General features: G+C 43.0%; 1 protein-coding gene across 6 annotated transcripts in view; it reads left to right on the forward strand.

Moving 5' to 3' along the window:
- The window catches only part of casz1 (castor zinc finger 1), a 107,651-nt gene that overhangs the window by 59,773 nt on the left and 24,732 nt on the right, over positions 1 to 23,146 (forward strand). For 4 of the 6 annotated variants that reach the window (XM_060938408.1, XM_060938409.1, XM_060938407.1 and 1 more), the window contains exons 3-8: positions 2,405 to 3,278; positions 6,953 to 7,018; positions 11,568 to 11,658; positions 19,324 to 19,488; positions 21,458 to 21,630; positions 21,738 to 22,594. In XM_060938408.1, the coding sequence (XP_060794391.1) occupies positions 2,405 to 3,278; positions 6,953 to 7,018; positions 11,568 to 11,658; positions 19,324 to 19,488; positions 21,458 to 21,630; positions 21,738 to 22,594 (2,226 nt within the window). The remainder of the gene's footprint in view (positions 1 to 2,404; positions 3,279 to 6,952; positions 7,019 to 11,567; positions 11,659 to 19,323; positions 19,489 to 21,457; positions 21,631 to 21,737; positions 22,595 to 23,146) is intronic. The other 2 variants (XM_060938410.1, XM_060938411.1) reach the window with 2 other exon arrangements.

Raw genomic sequence — 23,146 nt, forward strand, 5'->3', positions numbered from 1 at the left:
ATTTTAAACAGTTAAAAAAAAGATTTAAAACAAATCAAAAGACTCGCACCAGACATTTTCCTGCTGTACTCAAGTTGTCAGTAAATCCTTAGTCCATAAATAGCCCCCCACCCTCATAAGTGGGTCCTAATCATTTTGTCCCTTCTCACAGATATTCAGATGCTCACCCCGGGATTCGATGCCCATGTTTGGTGAGCAAAAGAGAGATATAGCTTAGTGCCTATTTGTTATCACACAGTACGTGGAAAAAAATGTAGCTCAGTTGTCTCAAACGCAGACAAGGATTCTGTCACAGCCTGGAATGTGGCAGAGTAAAGTGGCAAGACTGAGGGTACTTCTTTTTACACTCTCCAGTGATGAGAGAGAGAGAGAGAGAGAGAGGGAGGGAGGGAGGGAGGTAAAGCGAGCGAGTCGGGAGCGCAGCCAGGCAAATCACACCTTTCCGCCAAAGCCGCGGCTTCCCAGCCACATGCACATGGCATGATTAGGAGGATGTGTGATAAGGTTGGAGAAGAAAAGCTCATTTACATGCTGTTTTAAAAGGTTATCTGCTCTCAGGTCCTGGCTTAATGTGCGCAGTTTGAGTCTAATCATTCTACCGACATTGATAGTGCGTTCAACACTCAAAAACATTCGCCGATTACTTTTATTTTTATACTTTTTTTTTTTTTTTAAATAACACAGCTGCTGTAATCGTTCCTCCTGACATTACTAGTGCTAGTAGGACCACCACATCGACTGCAATATGGGTATTTACACGAATACAGAAAAACGGAACAAGCCTGCAAATACAGATTTTACTAAACATACAGCCAATGACAGTAATCATAGATAGCTACTTTGAGCAGCAGAGGGGGATTTCTATAAGGAAATGATGGGACTTTCCCCACCGTCTGAAAGCCTATGGGTGAAATAAGACCAGAGGCAAGAGTGGCTTTGATTAGTGTCCTTGGAAAGTGTTCATGGATAGAGATTAAAGACCTTGGGCTTACTTTAGAGCTGGGTAAAAATCGCATGACCCAACATGACAACCTCAAAGCAGTCACGTCCTATAGGAATCTACGGAGACTAAATTTCAAATTTATGACTGATATCTAGCCTTATCAGAGTGCGTCATGTTCTTTAAACAATTTGAAATGTTCTGGTCACTGCTAAAAGATGTTAATTATTAATTACAACTTTAAAAAAAAAAAAAAATTGCCATAGAACAGCTCAAATGATCTACGCCCTACGGTATCAGAAAGATCAAATCCGGATGCAAAAATAAATCGGCCCTTATCGTTCATTCAGCCTAAAAAAATTGAACTGTGTATGCCCAAACAGCGCTAAACATTTTCATAATCAGCAAGGGCTATATACCTTAAAGTTTCACCCAAAACAAAGACGCGACTGTTTCCTCTAAAATGCCTCATAAAGTTCGTTTAAATTTTTCATGATCCTTCAATCCGCCAGATCGCCTTTCATTGTAATGTGCTATGGAGAGGAGGAGTAACCCTGATGCTGCGATGGAAATTTGGGGATTATTTTACATGCTGAGAATGAGATGTGAAAAGCAGGGGGGAGAGAGAGACCGATTTAGCCATAACACAGAAATACGAGACCAAAGCTGAAATATTTTGGTATTAATTACCAAGGCCGTGGCTCACGTTACCGCTCTTACGTTTGCTGGCGATGAAAAAAGCAATCAAATAAATGAAGAAAAGGTCTGGAGCAGAGCTGGATTAAGGCCAGGACGGAGAGAGGGAGAGGCCGCGAGTCCCAGGAGTGTATCTGACACCGGAGCGAAGTTGTCATCTAAGGCACGGTTCAAGCATCATGCCAGCTTTCCTGATGGAAAAACTACCCCAAGATAACATATATAACAAAAATATAATCACTGTATGAAACTTGGGGTGTGTTCCTTTCATGCAAGTGTCTATACGCCTCTCTACAAGGCATATATACTGTATAACCACACACCCACACACACACACACACTGCACTAACTCACAAGGTTTTAGTAGTTCCTGCTTTTTAGACCAAAGCACTTTCTTCCAGCCCATCTCCCTGAACCTTTTCCCCCAACCTGGATGAAAGTTAATGGCGCAGAATTAATTTCTACATAACGCAATTAAACTATGCGTTTATTACATTTTTGCTCTGTCCTTGGGGAGGACAGTGTGTTTTAATTAACTTTAAAAGAAAAAGTGAACTTTCATTGCTCAAGTAAATGAAGAACATTTAAAAAGTGGTAACCAGTTCAATATTTTCCGCACTGGATGTGCAAGTGCGGCAGATAGAACAACATTTTCATCGCAAAACAGTGCACGGTTGCAAGGGTGCATTACTTCAATCCTTGACGTAAAGTTTAATCGTCACTGAATGTGGATTTAAACCTTGATTTTGTGTTAACTCTGCTCTGTAGGGGAAGCCTCTGCCCTGCGCGACTATGCAGCCAGCACCATGAATGAGCTCCTCCACATGTTTGGCTATGATGAACAGCAGGGCCGTGATGAGCTGGCCAAGAAGATCAGCTTTGAGAAGATGAAAGCTGCTACCTCAGACCCTTCATCCCTGACTAGTGAGGAGGCTACGCGCCGAGCACGCTTCTCCAAGTACGAGGAATACATCCGCAAGCTGAAGGCTGGAGAAGCATTGCCCTGGCCCACACACGCCAAACCTGAGGAGCTCAACTCGAAGAAAACGCCGGAAAAGAGCGCCACACTCCTGCAGCCTTCCTCCTGCCTCCCAGGAGCCGAGACTCAGATGTTTTCCACCAGCATGGAGCACAAGCAAGCCCAGCTAAGCAGCAACCCGACTGGCATTCCCACCCATAACCTGGCATCCCGCGCCTCCAAATATGACTACTTCATCCAGAAGCTGAAGATGGGCGAGAGCTTGAGGCAGCAGAATGGCAATGCTTATAAGAGACCTTCCAAATATGACCTGGAGAACGTCAAGTACTTGCACCTTTTCAAGCCAGGAGAAGGCAACCCTGATATGGGCGGGGCAATAGCTTTCAAGACAGGTAAAGTAGGCCGGCCTTCCAAATATGATATACGAAACATCCAGAAGCTTCTACCTGGCAAGGGTGATTCTCCTATGATGCCTGGTGTTCTGTCCTCCACACCGGCAACCCCAGGGACACCCGTGATTCCCACAGCTGCTTCTGCCGGAGCTGTTGGACCCCCATGCTTACCAGTGGACCAGGTGGGCCATATGGGCTTTAACACTGACTACATGAAGTCCAGCTTCTCCAAAACTGACTCCATCACTACTGGAACTGTTTCCTCGGTCAAGTAAGAATCAGTCTGCATTTCACATACACATACCAACACGGAAAGCTTTCCCAACAGATCTGAAATAAGGTTCATGAAAGGTTAATCAGGTCACCACCATGGCTGCATGGCTACCCTGATTGACCATGACTGTCTGAGTTAATCAGGGGGTTTAATTTTTAGATGTCCACTGAATGCTTTGCTCTTGAACCAGCTACACTCGATCACTACAGACCCAGCAGCCCCCACTATGGGCATGGCAGTGATGATATATGGTTGGCTTTCACAGTCACTGAATGAATTACCCATTAAACCCTAGAAGTCTATGTTTAGATCATGGAAACCGGATAGTTAGATATATTACTGCTAAAAACTGTGTCGCCGTGGGATGCAAATTAATACATTTTAGCTCTGTAGTCTCATTTTTCTCTGGTCACTTTTTCTCTGGAACACCTCATTTTGGGCTCTTATTTCCCAAGAACTCTGAAAAGGACTAAACCATTGTATATTACATTAAAATACGTAACACTTATTCAACGAAATCGAGTCGTTCATGAGCTGATAGTCACCGAGTCGGCTATAAGCCGTGTACGACGAGATTGAGTGGAATAACTGTTTTATTCTATCCACATTCACTGGACTTTGAGAAACGGAGCATTTTTATTTTTACAGGGTTAGTCAAAATTATGTTAACACTTAAATGGTAGAAACCATTTATTCACAAAACAGACAAGTCAAAAACTTCTAAGACAGATGTTATAATTTCAAAAGGTGCGAAAGACATCCCCCAGAATTCTACAAAGAAGGAATTCTCCGATGGAAACATCGCTTGCAGAAGTGTTTAGACTCCATCTAAACGGAGGATATGTAGAGAAATAGCTTTGTTATTTTCATAAATGAGTGATTCCACGCTTATGGGTACTGAAATGGGGACATGAACTTATTCACCTAAAACCATTTCTTTTTTTACCATCAGGCCACAAAACATGAAATCTTTAATGAATGATAAGTTAAAAGATAACTTTAATTTTCTGAGATGTAATAAAAACATATTTATATGCCAAAGTCAAGCCTATGAGTTCCAAAATGATGTCTGTTACATTACTTCTGTTACGATTGTCCATCTCGCGTCTGTTAGAAATTAATTACAATCTAGCTCTATACCATGTTAATCTTATTGAAAGAATGTGTATGTTTATTCTACTACACATGTTTATTAATTATATTTGCTAAAACATCACCTTCCTATGTTTCAAAAAGTAATTCTACATTGTTAAAATTGAGAATATATATGTCCACAACACTTCTGTTACGTTCTGACTTTGGCATATAAATATGTTTTTATTACATCTCAGAAAATTAAAGTTATCTTTTAACATATCATTCATTAAAGATTACATGTTTTGTGACCTGATGGTACAAAAAGAAATGGTTTTAGGTGAATTTTTAAAAATAAGTTCATGTTCCCATTTCAGTACCCATAAGCGTGGAATCACTCAAATAAAGATTTTTTTCAATTTGTCTTAGAACTTTTTGACTTACCCTTGTACATCACATGTGCAAGATGATTTACAGGACGGTCTCAACCTGTTCGGCATCGTGTTCAACACAAAAACCAGCGAGCAACAGTACCATTTAAAGCCCGGATACATATTTCACGGGGAATAGATGATACCACAGTTCTTATTCTGTCCTTGACGTCATTGATATCAGAAATTTGCCTGCTATACACGCGCTCCTTCACCATACCCATCTCATCTCATTATCTCTAGCCGCTTTATCCTGTTCTACAGGGTCGCAGGCAAGCTGGAGCCTATCCCAGCCGACTACGGGCAAAAGGCGGGGTACACCCTGGACAAGTCGCCAGGTCATCACAGGGCTGACACATAGACACAGACCACCATTCACACTCACATTCACACCTACGGTCAATTTAGAGTCACCAGTTAACCTAACCTGCATGTCTTTGGACTGTGGGGGAAACCGGAGCACCCGGAGGAAACCCACGCGGACACGGGGAGAACATGCAAACTCCGCACAGAAAGGCCCTCGCCGGCCACGGGGCTCGAACCCGGACCTTCTTGCTGTGAGGCGACAGCGCTAACCACTACACCACCGTGCCGCCCTTCACCATATCCTATAACCAGAAATCACAGGGCGTCAAATCAGGGGAGTGTAGAGGCCACGGCAATGGTCCACCGCAACCTATCCATCAACCTGGAAATGTGTGTAATAATCCATTAGTGTTAACATAACATAATTTTGACTAACCCTGTATTTTTTTGCAAATACGATAAATAAAAAATGTATCCAAAACGTCCGACAAAATCATTTCCGCTTTGGCGGACTTCTTAAAAACCTATCGATGGCTGCACGGATTGACTTTAGTGCTGTTTCTTGTACAAATTGCCGTCGTGTTGTCGTGCCGAGGTATAGAATAGCTTTAGACATTTATTTCATTCTTCCTTGGACATTTCAGTGATGTAATTTTCTAACTACTTTGAGCTTTTGAACCGGTGTAAAAAAAAAAAATCCAAGAAATTTTAATGCTTAAAGATGAAGAATGTAAACAATCCGGCGAAATGACAGGAGCAATTTGTGAAAAATGCAATCATCATAATTCTTGAAAAATAAAAGAGATACATTCTTACCATCAAATACTTTCATTCCATATTTTGTTGCTTTTTGTTTGTATTTTATGGGGTTTATATTTTCGAGTAGAGTTTTTATTTCGTCCTCGGTTGGTTCGGTAACACGTGCCGCCATTGTTTTTCTCTTCTCACGGTATACGAGTTGATATCCTAGTAGTAGAGTAGCCAATCAGAGCGCGCGATTGCTCATATCCAGGGAATATGGATAGAATAAATAAATATATGTATGGTACTGGTTTAACTTTGGCATCACACTTCAGCTGACTTCCTCTTTTAGATCTGTTAGTGTAAGAGTTTGTGGTTTGATTAGTGTGGGAATGTGGCTAAACCAAGGTCTGGATGCTAAATTGTAAAAGCAGTTTATGGGGCTGTTGCAGTGCTGGGACTGTCTCTGCTCATTCGTGACTTCTTGTGTACTTAAGGTTTATCTCAATGAGAAACTGGAGACCCTCGGGCTCTTCTTACATCAGAGTACACACACACACTCAGACATGCACACCCATGAGCCTATACACATGCACTCACAGCAGGTGATATGCCGTCAAAACCAACACCTTAAGAGGTATATTAACCTGAGGCTAACTTCCGCGTGGAGCTGCTCATCTTGCCACCACTGCCAGGTTTGTGGAGAACCTGCTGCACGCAGAGTCACTGTTCGGATGATAAAAGGCGCAATAAGAACTTTAGTCATCCTTCAAATCACAGCCAGTTGAGCAAGAAAGGAAAAAAAAAAACAGTCACATTCAGACTTGCCTTGTCACTTCATCCTTCCATTTGTGCACTCTCAAGAAAAAAAATGCACATGAATCATTTACGCATTCAGAAACATCTCTGCTCTGCATTCATTTTTGGGAAGGCATGCATCAAAGTTCAGTGCTACCTCCCTGATTCATTTGTGAATAAAACTGCTGTGACGTGCTCGAAAATGCTTATTGATGGACCAAAGTTTGAAACACTTAAGTAAATATTGTGACAGGTTTTTTTTATTATTAATGACAGCACGCGTTGCCATTAATTCCATCCCTTTTCTGTGCACGACAACAGAAACGGCCTTCCTGCGGAGAAACCCGTGACAGAAGACGTCAATGTCTACCAGAAATATATTGCCAGGTATGAAAATATCCTGTCGCTTCCTTCCAAAATTTGGAGCAACTTTATTTCATGGTTTGTTTGTTTGCTTTAAGCTATTTTATAGACTAATAAAGTATGTAGGCAAAATAGCTTTTGTGCATCGACTCCATTGATAAATTACCTATAAGCAAGCAGGAAGATGAATTTACATAAAAGAAAGCAAATGAGTCATTTCTTTGGCAGTACCACACTTCCTGCCAACACTGTGCTTCATGTCATAATGATGGAAAAAGCTGTGAAATCTTAAGCAAACATCGGGAAACGTTTGCAAATATATTTCACGCATTAGCTGCTTTTTATAAGCTGACTCCCCTGTGTTCACACACTCCTGAGCCGTTTTTCTAAGAAAACTAACTGCTCAGATCACTGTTGGGTTTTTTCCCCCTCTTTTTTTTTTTCATTTTCAATATCTCTGCCACAAATGAAGACACTGAATGAAATAAATGACAGACATTCACAAATCCAGACAAAGCACAGAGATAGATTCAGTGTGCTGCGGTATCAGGTTCTGTGTTCATTTCGCCGTGACACTAGAAAGGTGATTATCATTTGTTTATTTATTCAGGTTTTAAAAGGAAGAAAAAAAAACGGCGTTTCAAAGAGGCTGAGGCTGTGGCGTAAATGATTAGTCTCCCAAAGCCGTAACATGAAGGCCACAAATCAAAGCCCTGGCACTAACAGACACACGCACTTACTCGTACACATACACACATATACACACACACACACACACACACAAAACCCTCCTTGGACTGATTACATTTTGCAAGAAGATTTAATTAAGGAATTTTTAATGAGGCTTCTGCTGGCACTGCCAAGAACTGTTTTGATATTTGCACTGCATAATGCATAAAATTTGTCTAAACATCTCGGCAGTTGATGCGCGGGGAGGCAGCAGATAAGCCCAGATACAGTTTCAATTTCCGTGTTGGGGAAAATAAGAAAGGGAAGAAGAAGAGGAGGAGAAAAAAGGAAAATGAGAACTCATAAAAAGGGCAAATGCGGCCTGGTACATCTTAGGGAAGGTGGAGGGGGGAGTGTGAGTGGGGGGGGGGGGGGGGTTTGCTGGGGGAGGATCATCACTGGCTTCCACACTAATGAGAGCACACTCGTACTAAAAAGCAGCTTTGTAAACTCATCTACACCCACCTTCTTCCCCCCTGCAGGAAAAAGCAAAAACTTCTTTATCTCCTCCAGAGCTCCTCTACAGTTTGGGGTTTGAAAGCTTCCTTCATAGCGTTTAGTCGCAGTTTTGCCTTTTAAACGCTTTCGTGCACCCGCCATTGCCTTGCACTTTGATCGGCGCGTCTCTATTGTAACAGGAGATGTGCGGCAATCTCTGTATCGTGACCATATTAATATTTAATCGGCTGCTGAATAGCGGCGGCCCATTAGCCCCCTGACGCGGCGGTTGGGAATTGTCCACTGGCAAAGCGATACAGCTGGGTGATGAGCAGAGGGGTGGACCGCTCTCCCAAACAGACCGTAATATACACAAGGATGAACACAGTGATGAGTGTGTGTGTGTGGGCACCCTCGGGGGCTGTTAGGCATGATCTGGATTGTACCCTACATTCATCTCATCTCATTATCTATAGCCGCTTTATCCTTCTACAGGGTCGCAGGCAAGCTGGAGCCTATCCCAGCTGACTACGGGCAAAAGGCAGGGTACACCCTGGACAAGTCGCCAGGTCATCACAGGGCTGACACATAGACACAGACAACCATTCACACTCACATTCACACCTACGGTCAATTTAGAGTCACCAGTTAACCTAACCTGCATGTCTTTGGACTGTGGGGGAAACCGGAGCACCCGGAGGAAACCCACGTGGACACGGGGAGAACATGCAAACTCCACACAGAAAGGCCCTCGCCGGCCCCGGGGCTCGAACCCAGGACCTTCTTGCTATGAGGCGACAGCGCTAACCACTACACCACTGTGCCGCCCACCTTACATTCATTTTGGGGTTTTTTCTCTGTTTTTTTTAGAAGCAGTCAAAAGCATTCAAAACCCAAACCGTACCACATGTCCTCTGCAAAAACAAAATTTGACATTCATTTTAGGATGCTTTCACATACGGTGTGTTTTTCCCGTCAGCGTGGTTCTGAGTGAGGTGACCTCACTCAGAAACTGGGTCAACTGAGGAAGTCGTTATTGTCACTGCACAAATGTACAACGAAATTTAGTTCGTCATAGGAGAGCAAAGCCGCTGCGGACGTGCGCGCCGCCACTCAAGGGCACTCCAGCCCAAAGCCGTCCCATGTTAATCTAACTGCATGTCTTTGGACTGTGGGGCAAACCAGAGCACCCGGAGGAAACCCACGCGGACACGGGGAGAACATGCAAACTCCGCACAGAAAGGCCCTTGTCGTCCACGGGGCTCGAACCCGGACCTTCTTGCTGTGAGGCGATAGTGCTAACCACTACACCATTTGACACCATTTGAGTTGAGTGAACTGCAGGAAGTGACAAAAATATGATGTTTTCTTTGTAGATGTGAGCTGCTAAATTGATCCAAAGGACAGAGCTGTAGCCATGCAGACGTGATGATGTTCTGAATATTTGGATTCACTGACAAAAAGAGAAAATAAAGACTAGATATAAACACCACAGAATTTAAAAAAAAGTTATGTATATAATTATAGAATCAATTATTGAACTCTGATTCAGTATTTCCTGTGCTTTTTCATGATTTCTTCATCATCATCATCATCATCATCATCGTTTTCTCCCTTGTCCAGGACTGCTGCCAGGTCAGGGTCCATATTGATCCATGTGTCATATTAATTGGAGCATAGTTTTACGCCGGATGTCCTTCCTCCCATTTCTGGGCTTGGGAAGCAACCATTCACACCGATGAACAATTTAGAGTAGCCGGTTAACCTAACCGCATGTTTTTGGACTGTGTGGGAAACCCATGCAGATACGGGTAGAACATGCAAACTCCACACAGAAAGGCCCCCGTCGGCCACTGGGCTTGAACCCAGAACCTTCTTGCTGTGAAGCGACAGTGCTAACCGATACACCACCGTGCCACCCTTTGTGGTTTCTTCCTACACTTGGCAAAGCTTCAAGGACCTTTTTTTTTTTTTTTTCTCGTCACTGTATTTCCAACCCTTCATTCTCATCTCATTATCTGTAGCCGCTTTATCCTGTTCTACAGGGTCGCAGGCAAGCTGGAGCCTATCCCAGCTGACTATGGGCGAAAGGCGAGGTACACCCCGGACAAGTCGCCAGGTCATCACAGGGCTGACACATAGACACAGACAACCATTCACACTCACATTCACACCTACGGTCAATTTAGAGTCACCAGTTAACCTAACCTGCATGTCTTTGGACTGTGGGGGAAACCGGAGCACCCGGAGGAAACCCACGCGGACACGGGGAGAACACGCAAACTCCGCACAGAAAGGCCCTCGCCGGCCACGGGGCTCGAACCCGGACCTTCTTGCTGTGAGCCGACAGCGCTAACCACTACACCACCGTGCTGCCTATTTCCAACCAATGAATGAAAAAGTTTTATGAGGACACTTTCAGCCTCGTAGTGTGAAACCAATTCAAACCAGTTAGAAAATGAACTGAAAGTGTTATCATTTCGCTCTGATTCGGACTCGGTGTGAAAATGTGTTTAATGATCTTCCCAGTCGTGATCAGTGCAAACATGCAGCGCTATGAGAAAAATTCTATTACTTAGCCGTTTTCGGTCTACTTCGACAGATGGTGCTCTTGGCAGCAGCAATGCAAATGTTTATTTGTGTGTTTTGAGCTGTAATTGGAGGTTTTTAACAGTCATCATCGTCAGGGTTATAATCAGCCTGTAAACACTCAGGAAATGGGCCTCTTTAAAGCAGTGCCAATCTGCCGCAGCCCGGGCCAGTCACACCAACGAGCGAGGAGAGGGAGAGCGAGGGAGGCGAGGGAGGGGAGCACACACAGACACACTCAAACCTTTCTATTAGGCCTAACCTTTCCCTGATTAAAGCACAGCCTGTTAACCTGGAGTGTCGAGCGCTGATTTGGCAGGGTTTAAAGCACAGGCAAATGAGTGAATTACGTCTGGGGTTACAGTTTAATAAGAGCCTACCTACTGCTTCTGAAGCCAATGGAACTAATTTGGTAGAGATTGCTGTGACTGAAGTGTGAATTGTAATCACATGGTTGTGGGAGTGTGGGCAGGTATGAGATCTCGCTTTTCTGTACGCGTTTGTAGTTGCCAGTAATGGCTCCTGTGCTCCGTGAAGATGATTTTGTCAGTGCGAGGGTGTTTATCAGTCAAGGATAAAAGGCTAAATTGCCCTTTAAAGCTCAGCCCTGTATGGCTAGAGGTCACGTTTCACTTCCCCACAAGAAGAGGCTGAAAATCACTCATTCGGAAACATACGGCAAAAGGTTATGCTTTTAATTGAACATAAAAGCTTTTCTTTCAAAGCACCAATGACTATTCTGTTGCTATACAGAAGCGGACATCTTGATCTGGAAAGGTGACTCATGGTTTTGTTTGGTGTTTGATTGCGTTTGCAGGTTTTCAGGGAGCCAGCACTGTGGCCATGTGCACTGTGCCTATCAGTACAGAGAGCATTACCACTGCATGGACCCTGAGTGCAACTATCAGGTGAGCTCACCTGTCTCAACACACACACATACATGTCAACCTTTGGTCAATCAAACCTGTATAACCAACCTCCAAAATCCGTATTTCCCTTATAAAATCCGTATAAGATGCAAATTAAAATAATGTACCTAAAATTTGAATGATAATCAACAATGATATATCCCAGTTACTTTTTATTCAATATTAATAACAATAAACCTTCAGAATGAATACAAAGCTCCAATGTTCGACAAAAACACAAAGTGTTATCAGCGTAGTCACGAAGGAAATACTTCGTTGTTTGGAGACAGGTTTCACCGAGCGGCTATTATGCGCGAGACTTCATATTAGCCACAAAGGCAGAAAAATCTGTTCGTAAAATTACGTTATAATGACCAAATACAATGAAAAGTATTTTCCAGTCTCACCTGTGAAAGGTAATCCCATGTGATCTCGTTTGGACGGTAAACCTGTTGGTACAGTTAAACGCAGCACGTGAATGAGGCATCTTTATTCTCGGGCGAGGATGACGTATGATTCTACGCAGAAAGCGGCGTCTATGTCTATGGCTACGCAGAAGGCGGCGTTTATATGTCTATGGCTCCACGGTTGGCGGGATTCTCGCAATGCGGTGTGCGCATGATCAAAAGTGGAACGAAGTCTCGCTACCACAAGATAACGCGCGATTTCATAAGACTCTTTACTGGCTGTCTGTGGCGTACAGTACGTTTGTAAATGTCATGCGTTCTTTTATCATCGTGGGAATTGATTATAGCTCTAAATAAATATTGAAGTTTTTTTTTTTAAAGAATCCGTATAACTTTATTTATACGCCCGTATACTACGTTTATTGAATCAAATCCATATAAAATACGGACATTCCGTATAGGTTGACATGTATGCACACAATATTACAGAGTTAAACAGAGCACTCTATCTACTATCAATGCTATAGCTATACAGTACCAGTCAAAAGTTTGTGCACCCCTTCTCTACTCATTCATACGTTTGTTTGGTTTTTTTTTTCCTGTATTGTGACTATTTTCTACGTTGTAGAACAACACTGAAGACATCACAACTATGAAATAACATCTGGAACATATAGGGAATTATGTAGTAAATCAATAAGTGTTACAAAAACAAAATGCGTTTCATATTTTAGAGCCTTCGAAGTAGCCAGCGTTTACCTTGATGACGCTTTACACACTATTGGCATTATCTTAACCAGCTTCATGAGGGAGTCACCTGGAACGCGTTTCAATTAACAGGTGCCTTGTCAAAAGTTAATTAGCGCAATTTCTTGCCTTCTTAATGCGTTTGAAACCATCAAACAGTAAATAGTAAATAATAAAAATACAGTAAATAGCCCTATTCCATCCACAACTGTAGTAATCCATACAGTATTATGTCAAGAACCGCTCAGCTAAGTAAAGAGAAATGACAGCCATTATTGCTTTAAGACATTAATAATAATAATAATAATAATAATAATAATAAAATGGCTTTAGGGAGTGCCACTCTGTCTCAGCGCTCTTACAAACTTAGAAAATAAAAATTAAAAAAACTTAGAAAGACGGCCTTTCGATTTTATAAAATCAGTGAAATTTAGTTCTGTCTGAAATGTGGTCATTGTGATATGTTTATTTCTGTAATATCTCACAAAACACCAGGCCATTCTGTTCTGTGGCTGGGAAGTTATTTAATTTGAAGGGATTCCTGAGCAAATAACGTGCATGAAATCGCTCGCTTTGCGCAGTCAGGCAGACAGAGGAAGTCCGTGTGTCCACATACGCAAGTTTACCTTTGAGCGTGCACTGACAGTTACATCATTCTGTTGCTAAACGAACAGCTGATCACACCGAGGTGCTCGCTGACCGCCGATATTTATTAGTTTGGTCCTTCATAGATAACATAACGTCTTTTCTTCTCGCTTTCTTTCCGTTACTGTAGTGGGTCTTTCACGTTTCATTCGCACACTCACGTCCTCCATTTTTCTCTCCTGTTTCAAATTTGTATCCCACAATGCCTTGTGCGACCGGGGAAAGCCCACCACGTGATGCATGATGTAGTATCTTGAACTGGGTCATGGTGAAGCAGGAAAAAATAGCGGAGAATTTAGGGCCATGTGGAGATAAATTCATTATTGTTCTATGTAAAAAAAAAAACTAATAAAATTGGAAGTCTGTGATTCAAATTCATTAGCTTTCGCTCCACTAAACAAAAATAACTGGGTGTCGGGGAAATTTCTTTTTATGACCTACACTTGAAAAATCTGAAAGGCAGTCTACCTTTAAAGAAACTCAAATCAACAGTATTTTCAAACAGAAAGAAAGAAAGAAAGCACAACTTTATTCATCACACACTTGTGAAATTTCCTCTCTGCATTTAACCCATCTGAAGCAGTGAACACACACACACATACCCAGAGCAGTGGGCAGCCATGCTAACAGCGCCCGGGGAGCAGTTGGGAGTTAGTTGCCTCGCTCAAGGGCACCTCAGCCCAAGGCCGTCCCACATTAGCCTAACCTGCATGTCTTTGGACTGTGGGGGAAACCGGAGCACCTGGAGGAAACCCACGCAGACACAGGGAGAACATGCAAACTCCGCACAGAAAGGCCCTCGCCAGCCGCGAACCCAGAACCTTCTTGCTGTGATGCGACCGTGCTAACCACTACACCACCGTGCCGCCCAGAAATGTTTTGAGCAGGGATTTAAAGTTGTTTAAACTCTCTGCAATTGAATTCCAAAGTCTTGGGGCACAAACCATAAATGCTCCGTCTCCTTACTGTACGGTAGCTCTTCGAGTTTTGATGAAACGTCTTTTAATGAAGTGTCTTTTAATTAATAACAATCAAGAAAAACATTGAATTAGAAGGTATGTCCAAACTTTAGACTGGTTCTGTGTGTGATGGACGAATCTACAAAAGTCGCAAAATATTCAGTCTTTCCGATCTTATAAAGATTTCAGAAGATTAATAATTTGCACTTTTTAGTGATAGGTAATAGGAAAAAAACAAAACACAACCACATTTGATGTTACACTAAAATAAATGAGAATAAAATAAAATGAATAGTAAATAAAAAATTTGATAAACTATTTATTACACATTTGCACGTTATGCATCTTATACATTTTCCTCCCTTAATATTTATCTCAACGTAAACACTTTTATAAGAGTCAAATGAGTTAATATCATATAATACATGTTTTTTAAAAGAAGAAATGTTTAAAAAAACAGCTTTTAGATGCAGAACACAAAAATAACTTTTATAACTAAGTATTTTCAAATATTTATTTAAAAAATGCTGATATTATTGCTGATAATGATGTGATAATGTCGCATTGCATAATTCCTATTACTTTTCCAGACAGTTTAGTAGACGCTGTAAACTCAGCTTCCAGCCCACAACAACCCCCCAAACACACACACCCCACACACACACACTTCCCAGACACCTTGATAAATGAGATGGTGTGGACCGAATAATATCGTAGCCTACCAGCCATGGTTGAGCGCCTCAAAACAACCATCTCTCACGGTGTAAAAAGCCGCCTGAGCAAACAGGCAGAGAGGTTTCCGGATCCTCGTCTGACGAGAGGACGAGTCCATAACTCACGACCCCTTGGTGTCATAAAAAAGTGTCACAACACTGTTTTGGCGCTTACTTGCTGTCTGGTGAAGAGGCCGATAAACATGTGGGAGAGGGTGATTTCAAAATGCTCTTAGCTTACAAGAGGAAACGGCAAAAAAGTGTAGCGTTGAATAATTTCAAGCTCATTTCAACTCTTTTTATGAGGAAAATAAATTCCTCAGGAAGATTGTTCCAGTAGGGATTTTCTCCCTTTTTTTTTTTCCTGAGGACATCTGCTATTACTCTAGGGCCACTGCTAATCCCCCTTTCACGTTATTAATCTGATCCATGTCCCGAGAGTTGTCATGTACGACGCAGCAGAATCGGCATTAAGCAGATCAAAACGCTGGCACTCGAGCCTCCCGCACATATGGTGGGAAAATAAAAAGGCAAATACGAGTAGATCTGTTGAAGATGACAAAAATCCTTATGCAACCAAAAGCTGTTCTCTGTGTGAACATCGCTTGTGTAGCAATTCCAATTTTTCAGTACAAACATGCCACGATCTTGTTAGTAGAGAAGACAGCTGTTGCATGAACTGCATATGGACTTGGCAGATCATGTCAAGCTTGTCAGAGAACAATTTCTCAGACTGCCTTTGCACAAACATGCATTTGTACTTATAATACTTATTATAAAAGCACCTTGATCAGGCGAACCCCAAGCTGTTTAACAACAAAAGCGATGACAGGCAGATATCTGGAGACAAGTTAAATGTACAGTTGTGGTCAAAAGTTTACATACAGTGACATGAATGTCATGGCGATATTTGGGCTTTCAGTCATTTCTCTGAACTGTTCTTTTTCTGTGGCAGAATGATTGTACAGCATACGTCTTTCATTTAAAAAAACACTAGAATTTGGTGCACAAGTTTTAATCTTCTTTGGGTTTTCTGAAATCAACACTGGGTCAAAATTATACATACAGGGTCAAAAATTACATATGCTCACTTAGATTATTAATTCCGAGGTGCTGAAACTTCCAAAATGTCTCTTATCTTGCCAAGGCCGAGGTCTCTTAACTTCCTGTTAGTGATCATGATTGACTACAGCTGGTAGCTTCTCTGTGCCTTCATAAAAAGGGTTTGTTTACAGCACTCATTGGATTGACCAACACACAGTAAAATGGGAAAGTCCAAGGAGCTCAGTGCAGATCCGAGAAAGAGGATCGCAGATGTACATAACTCCGGAATGTCTCTTGGAGCCATTTCTAAACAACTGCAAACTCCAAGATCAGTTCAAACAATTGTATCCAAGTTATTGTGAGGTGTAGTCACTTTGCCAAGCCACTTTGCTTCAAGAAAACCCAGATGGTCACCCTCAGCTGAAAGGAAATTGGTTTGGATGGTCAGGAACAACCTGGGAACTACCATGGCACAGCTCTGCCATGAACTGGAAGCTGATGAATCACTGTGTACAGTTTAGATCACCATGGACTAAGAGGCCGCTATCCAAGAAATAACCCCCTGCTCCAAAATTGACACCTCATCTCATCTCATTATCTCTAGCCGCTTTATCCTTCTACAGGGTCGCAGGCAAGCTGGAGCCTATCCCAGCTGACTACGGGCGAAAGGCGGGGTACACCCTGGACAAGTCGCCAGGTCATCACAGGGCTGACACATAGACACAGACAACCATTCACACTCACATTCACACCTACACTCAATTTAGAGTCACCAGTTAACCTAACCTGCATGTCTTTGGACTGTGGGGGAAACCGGAGCACCCGGAGGAAACCCACGCAGACACGGGGAAAACATGCAAACTCCGCACAGAAAGGCCCTCGCCGGCCCCGGGGCTCGAACCCAGGACCTTCTTGCTGTGAGGCGACAGCGCTAACCACTACACCACCGTGCCGCCCAAAATTGACACCTTCAAGCTTAATTAAAGTTTGAAGATGACAAAGAAAAAGCCTTCTGGAGGATAGCTGTATGGTCAGATGAGACAAAGATTGAGTTGTTTGGCCACAATGACCACCATGTACAGAGGGACGCTGTACCAGTTGGTGGTGGTGGTAGGATCATCATGCTCTGGGCCTGTTTTGCTGCCAATTGAACTGGTTCATTGCACAAAGTGGATGGAATAATGAAGAAGGAGGACTACCTCAGAATTCTTCAGCATAAACCATCAGAAACTTGAACACGACTTGGGACTTACAACAGGACAATGAACCCAAACACACATCAGAGCTGGTTGTGGAGGATAAAGCAGGCTAATATTAAGCTTAAAACAAGTCCTGACTTCAACTCTATTGAAAATATATGGACCGTGCTTATAAGTCGAGTCCATGCCAAGAAAAAAAAAATTAACTGAACTCTACCAATTCTACCATGAAGAGTCGTGAAATATCCAACCAGAATTCTGCCAGAAGCTTGTTCATGGTAAACAAAAACGTTTGGTCAAGGTGAATCTTGCAAAGAGACATTTTACCCAAAATATTAGGTGTGCTGTACGTATATTTTTGACTCTATGTATAATTTTGCCCCTGTGTTGATTTCAGAAAACCCAAAGAAAATGAAAACTCGTGCACCAAATTTGATTTTTTTTTTTTAATTAAAGATGTACAATCATTCTGCGACAGAAAAAGAACAGTTCAGAGAAATTACTGAAAGCCCAAATATTGCCATGACATTCATATCCAAGATGACATTCATGTCACTGTACGGTATGTAAACTTCTGACCACAACTGTATCTCAAACGCTTGGCTCGATGTTCTTCGCCTAGAAGAAAAGCGAGGCTCAAATGAGAAGGCTTCTGGAAGTAAGTGATAACTCATGAAATGTTACATGACACAGTGGTGGAATATTATCTGGCCGCTCGGCTGCAACACCGGGCCCTTCTTCTCCTTTCATGGCCTTGTGCTCATCCTGCACAGTACTGGGAATCCTAAAATAAATGTAGCAGGTCCTCATAACCCCAGATGACCACTCTGACTGAAACTTAAAGCCCAGTTTCAGCTCTTTCCCAACATTCTGGAAGATTCTATCACACACACACACACACACACATTTTATTTATGAAGTATCCACCCAAATCGGACCCAATATTTTTGGGGATATTTTCTGTACTGAAACGAGAAAGGCGATATACAATATGGTGTGTTTCTGTGAGCAAATCTTTCTTCCCCTGTATGTAACACAAGCTTCATGTACGTATACCCAATTACCTTTTGCATTTTAGACATTTCTGTCAGATTTTTGTCTCCTGTTGCATATTTCTGTAGAAAATAAGCTCATTGATTTCATTGTCTCTTATTACACTTCCTGTAACATCAGCTTAAGCCCAATTACCGCAGATTTGCTTCCTTGCTTCTATCTCAAGTTCTGTTTTTCCCCCCTACATCCCGTTTGTTTGCTTGGTTTTTTTTTTCCTCCGTCTCTCTCTCTCTCCGCTCTGCTGTGTCGTATCATTTCTTGGAATCTTGGTGTATTCTCTTCTTATTACATGCAAACCCTGAACCAAAAAAAAAAAACACACAACCCACGCTTTACTACTTTAATTAAAAAACACAATCAGCTAGGGAGGGGAATGAAAAGCGAAACATTTTTGGTGTCTTGTTTGTTTGTTTGTCATCTCTTTTCCCTGCGCACGTTTGAGAAATCGTCTGCACGGAACATAATTTCTGTGAAGCCGAGAACATCAGAACTATGATCTTGCAAGTCGAGCAATCCGTCTTAATTAAAACGATGGAAAAAGTAATAAAGTCGCAGGCGGAGGAATTTTTTCGCAAACAACGAGGCAGGAATAAGAAGCGTACTTGTATTCATACTGAGGCAGAGAGAGAGATAGAGAGAGGAATGAAAGGAGTGAAGGAAAATGCAAAAAAAAAAAAAAAACCTACACATGCTCATTGTAGCACGAGATCAGTTTGAGACGTCTTGCGCTGGACACATGCTTCACATCGCTGACTTGGCTGCCAGTTGGCTCTTGTGCTACGCAGCTGTTGCCAGTCTGATAAAATAACATGTTGCTAGTTTCCTACAGTACACACACACACACACTCTCTACTAGAAGCAGCCTTTAGTAACCTGTTGCTGTGTTCCTGCTGAACAGAGATTCACCAGTAAACAGGATGTGATAAGGCACTACAACATGCACAAGAAGAGGGACAACTCGCTGCAACACGGCTTCATGCGTTTCAGCCCTCTGGATGACTGCAGTGTGTATTACCACGGCTGCCACCTGAATGGCAAGAGCACTCACTACCACTGTATGCAGGTAAACAGTGTAGCATAACACCACAACTGCTCCACACACACACACACACACACACACACACACACTACAGAAGGTCAAAGCATCTCTCTGTATGACTAATGCGGCTGAGGTCAGAGTGGAAAGGTTGCACGCTTAGAAGGTCAACAACGTGCAAGTCGAAAACAAACAGCCGCAAAGATCAGTCTTGATTCAATACAAAAGACAGTGAGGAAATGGAGCATCTCTAGTAAAGTAGACTAAAAGATCCGACCGCTGTATGATAGCGTTTCACGTTCGTGCTCTATCACGCTCGTGCGTTACAGCGGCACACAGAAAGCCTCCACCTCAATGCCAGCCATAGGAAGAGCGAGAGAGGCGAACTAAGATGCTTTTCACGATCCTGCCGCTTAACCAGGTCTATAAAAGGGAGTTACAGTTCTTCCACTTTTTCCATTAGGCCCGAATTACCATTTAAGAGCAGTTTTCATTCGTTTGACAAAAGGTGTCATAAAGTAAATAAGAGACAAATTAAAACAGATGAACAAGACACAGCCCTGCACTTCCCTCGCACTCACTCTCTCTCTCTCTCTCTCTTTCTCTCTCCTTAATTGGCATGGATAAAAATTCAGTTAGTTGTTTATATAAACTCGACATTTTTCATCTTTTAGTACCAAGCAGCGAGTTGAAGATTATATACCGCCGGATTTGTTTAATTTTTTTTTACGTCTGCTTATTTTCAAGGTGTCACCATCCCGAGTGCTTTTTCACCGTGGGGTGCAGCGGCCAAGGGCAGATGGCTTAAGATGTATTCTTTTTTAAACCCCCCTAACGGCGTAATTGTTATTAGACATTTCAGCTCTTGTTTTAACAGCTCTGAGAACCAGCAGATGTTGGCACCCGTTCCTCTGATTTACAGGGGAAAAAAACAGAGTGGCATTTTTTTCATTGTTTGACTCAATATGGTGAAGTTGCCCTGTTTGCACGGCTGAAAAGTGCCAGGGATGATATACAATTGCTGGTTTTAATTCAAACATTAGTCCGTGCTGCCCTGCTGCCCGGAGGGCTCCTGAGTGCTGCTGCTGAGTAACAGAACCGTTCAGACGAAAGAAAGTGACAGTCTCTGTGACTACATCCCCTCCTCCATCTCTTACATTTGTTCTGCAATTTAACAGCAAGTCGGAGACGGTGGCCTTCTAATACAGAGTTGTATGTGTGGAAAGCCTTAAATGGAAGAAAGTTCTAACCACACACCACTCTGCTATGTTGCAGTTGCATTGTCTTATTTATTAAGGTCAGGCTTACACTATGCAAGTTTAGTGCACTTTTTGTTGTTTGCACTCGACTTGCACTTTGAATGCATTACCGATGAAAAAACACACCACAGCTTTTTATGTGAAGCAGAAATATATCGCTTCTTCTTCTTCCAGTTGTGTACAATTGTCAAGCGAATAACCCCCACGCAGTCCCCCTGATCTGATGAGAAATTGTAATCTAATTCTTACCGGTGACATCGTTTTATCTGAGTCAACACGAAATCTATGACACGATACGCATTCTGTACTCTTTCCCCCATTTATAAATAATTCACATTTCATGTGTGTGTATGGATTGAGTCGTATCTGAAGTTAAGGTGATGTCAGTGCAACCTGTTCAAAGAAAACTGCACTGTCACTTCTGGTACTGTTTGCTTTTACAGTTCACGACTTGCGCTCGTTTCTACCAAATCTGAAACCTTAAAAAAGATGTTTCGGGTAGTTCAGAAGCTTCGTTGCTCCCCGGTTTTATTTATTTAATTTTTTTTTTGTGTGTGTGTTCGTGAATCAGTTGTGCAAAACAGAGGAATCCAACCACCAACATACAGTTCTCAGTGTACTCATTTTCCTCCTCTGCAACCTTCTGAAAACCGCAGTGTTTACTGTAGGTTGTCGTCCGCCTCTGCTTTACTTCTGCTTTAAGCACCTTTGTTTTTTCCTTTCCCTGTTTCCACTAGGTGGGCTGTAACAAGGTGTACACTAGCACCTCCGATGTCATGACTCACGAGAACTTCCATAAGAAGAACGCACAGCTGATAAACGACGGCTTCCAGAGGTTCCGCGCCACCGAGGACTGCGGGACTGTGACCTGTCAGTTCTACGGGCAGAAGACCACCCACTTCCACTGCAGGTGAGGACCAGATATCCTCAGAGTTCTGGATACTGTCCATATACAAAAAAAAAACGCAAGTCAACCAGACCTTCCTTGATTTTCCTCTCTTTTTTTTTTTTTTTCAGGCGTCCCGGGTGCACCTTTACCTTCAAGAACAAGTGTGACATTGAGAAGCACAAGAGCTACCACATCAAGGACGACGCGTACGCCAAGGACGGCTTCAAGAAATTCTACAAGTACGAGGAGTGCAAGTATGAGGGCTGCGTGTACAGCAAGGCCACCAACCACTTCCACTGCATTCGCCAGGGTTGTGGCTTCACCTTCACCTCCACCAGCCAAATGACGTCACACAAACGCAAACACGAGCGCCGTCACGTCCGCTCCTCGGGCATGCTCGGCCTCACGTCCTCCTTCCTCCTACCCAAGGAGGAGCAAGAAGAATCCAGCAACGATGACCTGGTGGACTTCTCAACCATCAGCAGCAAGAACTCTAGCCTGAGCGCCTCACCCACAACTCAGCAGTCCTCCACTGTGCCCCACCTGATGTCCACACCCACTACAGCCAGTACCTCCAGCCCCAGCGTCAAGCCCACAACCACTCAGCCCGCCGCCAGCCGCATCTCCACTCTCCTATCGCAGGCTCTTCCCAGCAACATGCCTGTGGCCCTGGCGCTCTCTGGCAGTGCCCTGAGTGGTGCATCCAACTCGTTCTTCCCACTTTTACCCAGGCTGCCTCTGCAGATGCCCCCAGCAGCAGCTGGTATGATCTCTGCCGTGAGCTCCAGTGCCCTCTCCACACCCCGGGACTCTGTGGCGCCAAGCTCCAGTTCAGTTGGTGAGGCGACATCTGTGGCCTCAACCCCAACTTCCTACTCTGCCTCCTCCATCATGGACAAGATCTCAGCCAGTAAGGGCTTGATATCACCCATGATGGCAAGGTTGGCTGCTGCTGCACTCAGTACTTCGACTAACCCTGACACAGGTTAGTGCCTTAATGGACGTCCCATTCAGATAGATCCCATTCATACTTATTTCATTTGCGCTAGCTGCGCTGGCGCAAATTGTTACTCTCATTCAGGATCTTTCTACTTTATTATTTTTATTTCTTCTTAGTATTATTCTCCTAACATTTTTAGGACGCTATTTCTTCCTCAGTTTTCAACCAAGCATCATCAAATTTCACATGAAGAATACCTCTGGGCTGAACTACGTTGCTATGACTTTTGGTGCTGATCTGGATCACTTATCCGGAATGATCCATGAAAAACAGGATTTTTTTCAATTACTTATAACTCTGTCAATTTTCATGATTTTTTCAGTCACTAAAAAAAATACAGTAAGCCCTCAGTATTCACGGGGGTTAGGGACCGAACATGGCCGCGAATAAGCCAAAATCGCGAATACTTGTAAACCCCCCCCATAAAACTGCTCACAAATGCTTATTTTGATGTCTATTGAGAAGCATATCGAGAAGTCCTACCTTCTCCTGCAGCATCATTACCTTCTTCTGGCGCTTAGGTTCCTTGGCAGGAGC

This window comes from Neoarius graeffei, chromosome 13 (assembly GCF_027579695.1).
Source record: "Neoarius graeffei isolate fNeoGra1 chromosome 13, fNeoGra1.pri, whole genome shotgun sequence".
Taxonomy (NCBI): domain Eukaryota; kingdom Metazoa; phylum Chordata; class Actinopteri; order Siluriformes; family Ariidae; genus Neoarius; species Neoarius graeffei.